Here is an 8,494-nt window from a genome sequence, read left to right as displayed (position 1 = left end):
CGGAATTGCTTCCACTTCACGCCTGTTTTCTGTGTGGTCGTGGTATTACACCGGGCGAGCCGGCTCATTTGTGCTTAGATGTCAAAGCGGGAACTACCACTGTAATAAAACGTTCTAAGGATGCTAATAAATTTAAATTTAATCTCCATCAACAAACAATAGACATGATAATGGTTACAAAATCACTCTTCCAACTGGAAGTAAAGTCACTTCGTATTAGCTTTTAATCATATTTTCTGGATAAATAATTGTTTATTATTTTCCAGGAATGTGTGAACTCTATAGCATCTGACGACCACACCGGTATGGATTCATTTCACGAATGTCTACAAGAGTACGGAGAAGGTTTAGAAGTTGTACAAATTTGCCTAGAACCAGAGGAAGCATCTATCAAAGATGACGAACTATCCGCATTATGTGATCTCAGTTTTGATGATTGCAAAAAAGAACAAAAAACGGATGATATTAAAAAAGATGAACTAAAAGATAAAGTGAATGGTATAATGGAACTCAAGTCTTCAAAATCTGAAGAATCTTTAGATGGACCTGATGATGACATGACTATAACAGAAGACGACGTTTTAGTTTCCCCAAGAGAATTCAATATAAGAAGTAAATCAGCTGACAGGAAAGAAACAAATGGAAGTAGGAGCCTGTCGAAACAAAATAGCAAAGATCTATCAACATCCGATGAAATGGTATTCGCAGTAACTCCTACAGGTTTAGAAAGAATCAGTTTCGAAAAGTATTGGAAAGATTGCGGACAGAATAAGGAAGATGTTATACATAAAGTTAAAAGTGATGAAAGTTGGAAGGAATGTTTGAATTCACCGACAGATGAAGCAAGTAGTTTCTACGATGCGACAACGAGAATATCCGTCCAAGAGGAAAATAGTACATTGTTATTTATCGATCATGAAATAGACGGTTACGAAACATGTCTCGACGATGACTCGTCGGGGAAGTGCGCCGAAAAAAACGGCTATAAAATCAACGGAGATGAGATCAAAGACTTTAGTAAACAAAACGAAGTTCCTAGAAACAAAGACAACGCATGTGCCAAAACAAATACGGATCAGAGTATCGCCGATGTTGTTGAAGAAACATCGTACACACGGCCTTATGTTCAAGAACATATAATAAAACAAATGAAATCACTGCGAATCGAACCTCTAAATGTAAACATCAGCACGAAAAAGATAAGAAAAAAAAGTCCAACTAAACCGTCCAAAAATGAACGCCGATGCATCGAATATTACAACGACCAAGATGAATGTTTAAGGGAAATACGACAGAAAAAATTAGAAGAAGAAAAGAGGCACAAAGAAGAAAAGAAGAGAACGCCAAAGAATATAGAAAAAATGTTAAAGAAACAAGAACCTAGTGAGGAATCGACTGATTTGGAAAATAATTGCGTACCAGATTGTCATAAATGTTTCTTAGAGAATTATGCGTATGCTATAACTAAGGCATATATCGCTGAAGCTGCTGGTTGTAAATTTTGTGAAGTGATAAGAGAAATGTTAGAACCACCAAAAAGGATTCCGGACAGAAGAATGTCGGCTCCTGCTAGCATAAGTTGGGAAAGTGGTTCAGAATCGGAAGAAGAGTGTCTATTAGCTGTTCCTATTGTGAAAGATAGAAGAAAATCAGCTGGACCTTTAACAATAGTAACATCTTCGAGACGACCAAGGTAAGATTTCATTACATCTCATTAATACGTATAATTTCTTTTATTATCTGATATATGATTAAATTTTTTGGGATGACGTCCTTATATAAATCAAATTTATAGAAATCTTTCTGTGTGGGTCGATGGATTTATAGAGAGTATTCTTAATTATTTATTATTCTTCTGAGACGGTTCTCTAACCGAGGATTGAAACTCTTTTCAATCAATCGCGATAATTCATCTCCCCTACCTAATCCTCCTCCCGTAGAGTCGGCGAATCGGGAAGTCGTCCTCCAAATAATTTTATCATCCGTCATCTCAGTCATCACTCCCTTCTTGATCATGTCACCTTTCACGCAATCCGACTATGTATTTTTATGTCTTACTCTACTGGTGTACTACTGGTGTCTTACTCCACAGTCATAACCAACGTCCTTCTTGTTACAATAATTGTTTTTTTTTTATATATCTTGCTTGCTAGCTTGTTAAACACTTTCAATGCCACCGCCTACTAATTCAGGTACAAAATTAAAACAGACTTTGAAGCATTGAGTGTGTTGAGTATTTAAAAAGGTACATAGTCATGAAACCTTAACAGGTATACTTTAAATACTCATTAGAGGATTGTCCGTCTGTGTTTTATCTAATTAACTAGAAGCGTATGTATGTTACGTAACGAATGCTCGAACAGAAGCAATACTCATTATGTTTGAAATGAGGTAAGTAAAGGATTACTGTTAACTAGATTTCTAATCCCGTTCATCTGTTATTTATGAAAAGGTATACATGCCTATATCCTTTTCTAGCTTAACGTAGAAGGCTATTTTTAAATAATACTACTGTGGAGGGGTACACCGGTAGAGGTAGACCTAGAAAGAGATGGATGAATTGGGTGAAAAGTGACCTGATCAAGAAGGGAGGGATGACTGAGATGACGGATGACAGAGTGCTTTAGAGGACGAAAACCCGGTGCGCCGACCCTACGGGAGTAGGATAAAGCAGGGGAGATGATGAGTATATTAAATAATAATCAGACATTTGCTACAGCCCTGTAACCTTATAACAAAAGATCTGTTACAACTTCTGTTTTCACGAACAAATACTTTAGGCAAAAGATTTCCCAAAACACGTGATCTGTAATGCGATGAAGCCAATGCAATGAGGCCAGGTCACGCATTTTCTTCTTCAATTACAATACAAAGAAAAACTAACTTTATAACTATTGCAGTAAAGCATAATATCCAATTTCGTTTGTTACAATCATTAAATCATTTAATGCATTGGAAAATAAACTTTAAAGCTAAGTAATAAAGTGCATAATCGATTGTTGTTCTCAATGCAATGTTATTTAATATACGTCATAATCATTTTTATCGAATTGACCAAGTTCAAGACGAAGTTCATTGTTAGGTTCGTGCTACTTGGAATAAGGACATTGAAAATAGTAGGGTTATAATTAAAATTAAGTACATAGTATTTTATCCGATAACGAAGATCTTAACATTGTTTACTATTTCATAATGGAAGCCAGTTAACAAGAAAAAACTTAGTCACAGGTTACAAATACCGTCTAAAGCGCCAGGTAAACAGTATTTTAATCAAATAAATTCCTTTAAAACTGATTGACTGGGAAGTTCACTAGTTTAACTACAAACAGTTTCACTGTATAAACATTTGCATACATAAAAACGTACACACAAAAAACATTTACTGATCGCTGGATTAAGCTTCGTAAGCGCCAAAGTAGCAGACGTCAAAATTCTAACGGAATTTGGAGATTTAGGGCCTGTCCCACTTCTGGCTGATATAGGCTCAGATAGCTTAAAAATGACGTAGCTGTCTGATATTTTACACCTTGGATTACCTGACAATTTACAAGAATTTGGTGGGACTGACTCTAATTTGGTGTATTTTATAATCTGTTACATATTTAAATGTTATTACAATCCACGTTACCTTGGCTTAGTATGACATAGTCGATGGTAGCGTCCCACAGTCGTGTATCGTTCAGCATTAATTTCTATAAGTGGCCGGCCCTCATGGGAAATTGATAATGTAATTGACTATACATTCACTATGTCCCTTAAGTACTTATTGTATGCAAATTTACTAATTGACAATTTTATTTGCAGTAGACGTTGTTGTAACCAGTAGACCAGTAGTCGTTGTTGATAACCTTAATAGAATGTACTAAGAAATTCAGATATAAGGTCATATAGATTTATGGAAAATGAATGTGGATGGGCTACAAGAGGAAGACCATATATGGATTGTGTAAATGAGGATACTTAAGAGAGTGAATTCAGATATGACGGCTGATAGAGATGTATGGAAGAGCACATACTGTGCCGACCGTCCTTAGAGACAAGGGCAAGTTGGTGAAAGATATATGGTACATACTATGACGAAACTATGAATGGACCGAAACAACAACAAAAGCTTGCGAAATAAATCTCATAAAATTACTGTTTTATACAAATGGATCAACATTTATTAAAACCAAATCGTTACTATACTTACTTCAATATCAAACTGATCTCGAATTTCTATTTTTAGTATACTAAAAGCCAATTTGAAATTTACGGCGTTTTTAGTGATACGAGGACTTAGGACCTGGCTCACCAAATTGTAAATTGTCTGATAATCCAACGTGAAAAAATGTGTGATTGAAATATCGGATTTTGTTACCTTATATGACAGTGACGTCATTTTTAATTTGAGCCTCTATCAGCCAGTGGTGGGACAGGCCCATAAACTTCAAATCCCATTATTTAGACGACTTTTGAAGTGAAGTGTTTCAGAAATCGCCTATAAGTATTGTAAAATTTTCTACGAATTTGATTTGCTTTGCTAATGTAAAATATTAGGCTATCGCCTTATATTTGCATTGATGAATACTTATTACAATAAAAAGGTCTTACATAAAAATGATTCGACCGATTCGCAGCTGCAAAATAAATATCAAATATACATGAGTGAATTAGATTATTGTAATATGTACAAAGATATTCTAAAATTTCAATTTCAAATTGTCTAAGCAAATTGAATCTTAACACACAGGAGTTTGGGTACAAAAGTAAATATAGAACACACTTTCATCTTAGAAAATAATTTTATTAACTTTGTATAGAAAATATGACAGATACTGACTGAAAATGTTTTAACGCTGCTAAGTAAAAAATAATACAGCAATATCGATATTGAAATTTCGATCGATTCTAAACGATATCAAAACTTGTCCGACCAAGCCATATTATAAGTCAGTTTGAAAGCCGATATATGGATAAGCCGTCTGGCAACTGCATATGAATAACGACAATTCACAAGTTCACATTCAAACTCATGTAGGATTAAGCAGCTTGAAATAGTGATGTTCCTATTTATTCCTAAGATAGTATCGATAGAGAAATAACATGCCATGACTTAAAGACATTAGGCATATCTTACTATTTACATTTCTTAGTAATATTATAAATGCGAAAGTTTAAATAGATTGATATTTAAGAGTTTCTAGCTCAAACTGTTAAACAGATCTCGATAAAATTTGGCATAGATTTAAAGCATAGTCTGGAAGAACACAAAGGCTACTCAGTTTTTTTTAACTCTATGCGAATGGTGAAATAAAATTATTTTAAATACGAAATAAATAGAAACGACCAATTAAAGTCATGCTAAATCTAAAAGTTTAAGTGCCCCATCTATTTCTGTGGTTATGTTAACTGAAACTTATGTCTACATACCGTATGTTTGTTGAATTGAAAATGTCGATATCGAACATCTAACCGAGGTCACATCACTATAAGAAAATTGCTAATGCCGGTAATTGAGTTATGGTTAGGCGACCTGAATGTTCCATTACCGATTGACAAGCCGGACTCGGTTCACGTTTCAAATATTTTGAACAATACTAAAATTCACAAATTTTTTGGTGCGCAAAATTTTTTCGGGACCGTTTAGTGAAGATATGTAGTGTTGTCTATTAAATCTTCAATCGGTAAGTCGATATTTACATTAACGTAACGGTAATTTAATTCTTTTATTTGCTCTTTTTTTTAGTAAATAGTAAAGGCTGATTTTATTTTAAAGGGGATATTATTTTTATATTTTTTCGAGCTGTCCTTGAAAACAATTTTACGATCAAGTTGTGACAATGAAAAGATTACGCTCTTTGTAAGGTTTCACGACAAACTCGATACACTAGTGATGTTTTAAGTACATTTACGTTATGTCATTTTATTTATAAGTTATTTAAATAATAGAATAGCTACAGTAAGAAACGGAAATTAAGATTTTTATTTTGAAATTCATTTACGGTGGGTTTCCATGGGGGAATAATTTGACTACGAAACAATTGACAATCTCTGTCATTCCCCGATAAGTGTCAAGGGGAACAGGGTCCAGAATCGTATCATTATTGCAATTGATTCCCATGGATCCAGTTTGAGGATTAATTTGTGCAATCGGTGCAACAGACTGGTGCAAATTTTCCATCCGACGGAGCGCACTAACTGATCGACTCAGTGAAGCGTTTTATACATTTTCTAACGATAATTCAATCCATATAACTCTGATCCATCGATAGGAGAGACTAACTGTTCCCGTGCGGCTTCTACCGCGTGAAACTATAAAAAACTTTATTTCATTGTTTACATTTGTCAGATTCTCAATTGCAATTAAAATACAAATGCACAAATGGCAACGAAGGCCTTTGACATTGGATACCAATTACCGTACCATGGCAATTTTGCTTCTTTGATGTTCGCAGCTTGTAGTTTATCATCCTTTCCCACGTAAAGATATTTTCCATTTTATTTACCCCCTAAGTTTAATAGCGTGTAAAGTTAAATTACGCCACGAAGTAGTGTGTGTTTACGCTTTATTATATTAGTATAAATTAACATCTGTATTTCGTATGAAACTTAAAAAATGCCAAATACACTCACGTGCATTGAACCTGGGTCATTAAAAAACCTAAAAATCTCGTAAACTAAGAACGCTACATTTTTTAAGTGACCCGGATTCTATGCTCTTGAGTGTAGTTGTTAAAAATTGAAATAGGTAATAAATCGGACTGACTTCACCCTTATATATAAGCGTAATTATGCTCTAGGCTAGATCTACTGGAACAGTGCTTGTTAATGCAATCTTCAAAGCACTCTTTTATTTTCATTTAAATACTCTTTTTAGCAGCCCTTGTACACTAAATGTTATCCGTTCATTATATATTTTCCAATGCAACTTTCCGTTACACAATATCATTGTATTATCTGTAATTAATATACAATTAAATACCTATTCCCACGTGACAATGCAACGTTTAATAATTGCATAACAATATTCAGTAAGGAAAGCTACCATTTGTGTCACAAATACTATGAAGACCATAATTTTTTATACCTATGATACGAGGCGTAACGTAAAGGTGTGTCTACACTAGAACACATGCTGATCACAAGTAGCCTGACTAAAATTACATTAGTTTTGTTTGACCTTCGTCTTATTTTTAGATTCACAAAAGAACCTATTTATAGACAATAGCAGAAAAATGTCTTCTAAACGCTTAATAATATTCAAATTACATTCAAGAGAAAACACAAATTATCACATTTGCATGAAAGGTACAAACAAAATTCTTATTTGAATACGACGATTGTTAGACTCCTTTGAAGACCTTGTGTATATAAAATCGACCGCAATATCTACATTTGAAATCCAATTAAATATACTACAAAAGAATACTTTTAATCGTTTCTTTTGTAAGAAAACAGTTTATTGTAATAATATTTGTGTCGTTAACTGTACATGTAGTATATATTTCAGTTCGTATGCGACGTGCTCGACCGGCCGTGTAGCTCTGCTAAGTGATTGAACTGTAGGTATCCTGTAATGTCGCGCACGAAAATGATAAACCGAATTTTAGTGATTTCTATGACGTATTACAAAATGAATACGCACTTATCGTAATAGATATTTCTTTATTATATCCTTTATTTTGTTTTTTTATATTTTTAAAATATGTTGTGTTATGTTAATAATAGAAGGTGACAGTAAGCAAAATAAAAATGTTCCAATGATACAGATTGTCGCATATGACAAAGTTTTATTAATAATTTATACATATCGCATACCTTCATATACATTCGTCTAAACATGAATGCAGTATACAATACAAGTAAACAAAACACATAAAGATTAATTAGGGAGGCATTTGCAAAAGTAGGTGAGCATGGTTTTTGTAAAAAACAACGTGTCCCAACCCTATTTACCACACTATAATATCAATGATCGATTTAAAGTAATTTATAATTTTCTATTAAAATTAAAAATGTAAGTATTTTTCTCTTGCTTGTACCTCACGCAAGAATGGTCGGACGAGTAGATTGGATAAAGTTTGTGTTTTCAAATTGAGTTTCATTTTGAATGTAGGTAGGCAGGAATAAATGCAATTCATTTCAATAACTGTCCAGCGGTGGACATGCGTTGGTGTTTGTCTGGTTTACGTGATTTTACTCGTGGGAAGTCAAGGTAAGGAGTCAAGGAAGTGTCCTACTCATGTTTGAAATACTCTGTACTGATTTTAGAAGTATCTTATAGTTTTCATCCATCCTCTTATGAAGAGAAAATTGATTTATATCCTGTGCTTCTTTGACAGCATGTAACTATCATTATTATGTTGTTTTAATAGTTACTTTTACCTGCGTTTTACAATTATATGTAAAAAAGTAATTTTGACGCAAACTTTTTTCGACTTTTTAAGTTGTTCTATTTTCTTTGTCTTTATTTTTTTTTTGTCAACCAACCCGCATTTGGCCAGCGTGGTTG

The 8,494-nt window shown here is 33.7% G+C and overlaps 1 protein-coding gene across 1 annotated transcript in view; it reads left to right on the top strand.

Annotated features, from left to right (window-relative positions):
- The window catches only part of LOC106103198, a 42,719-nt gene extending 41,022 nt beyond the window's left edge, over positions 1–1,697 (top strand). Inside the window, exon 16 of the mRNA XM_013282887.1 lies at positions 267–1,697. Coding sequence (XP_013138341.1) covers positions 267–1,697 — 1,431 coding nt within the window. The remainder of the gene's footprint in view (positions 1–266) is intronic.
- The last annotated feature ends 6,797 nt before the right edge of the window (positions 1,698–8,494 follow it).

This window comes from Papilio polytes, unplaced genomic scaffold (assembly GCF_000836215.1).
Source record: "Papilio polytes unplaced genomic scaffold, Ppol_1.0 DF823835.1, whole genome shotgun sequence".
Lineage (NCBI taxonomy): Eukaryota > Metazoa > Arthropoda > Insecta > Lepidoptera > Papilionidae > Papilio > Papilio polytes.
Note: the sequence above shows the minus strand (reverse complement) of the source record. Positions and strands in the feature narration are given on the sequence as shown.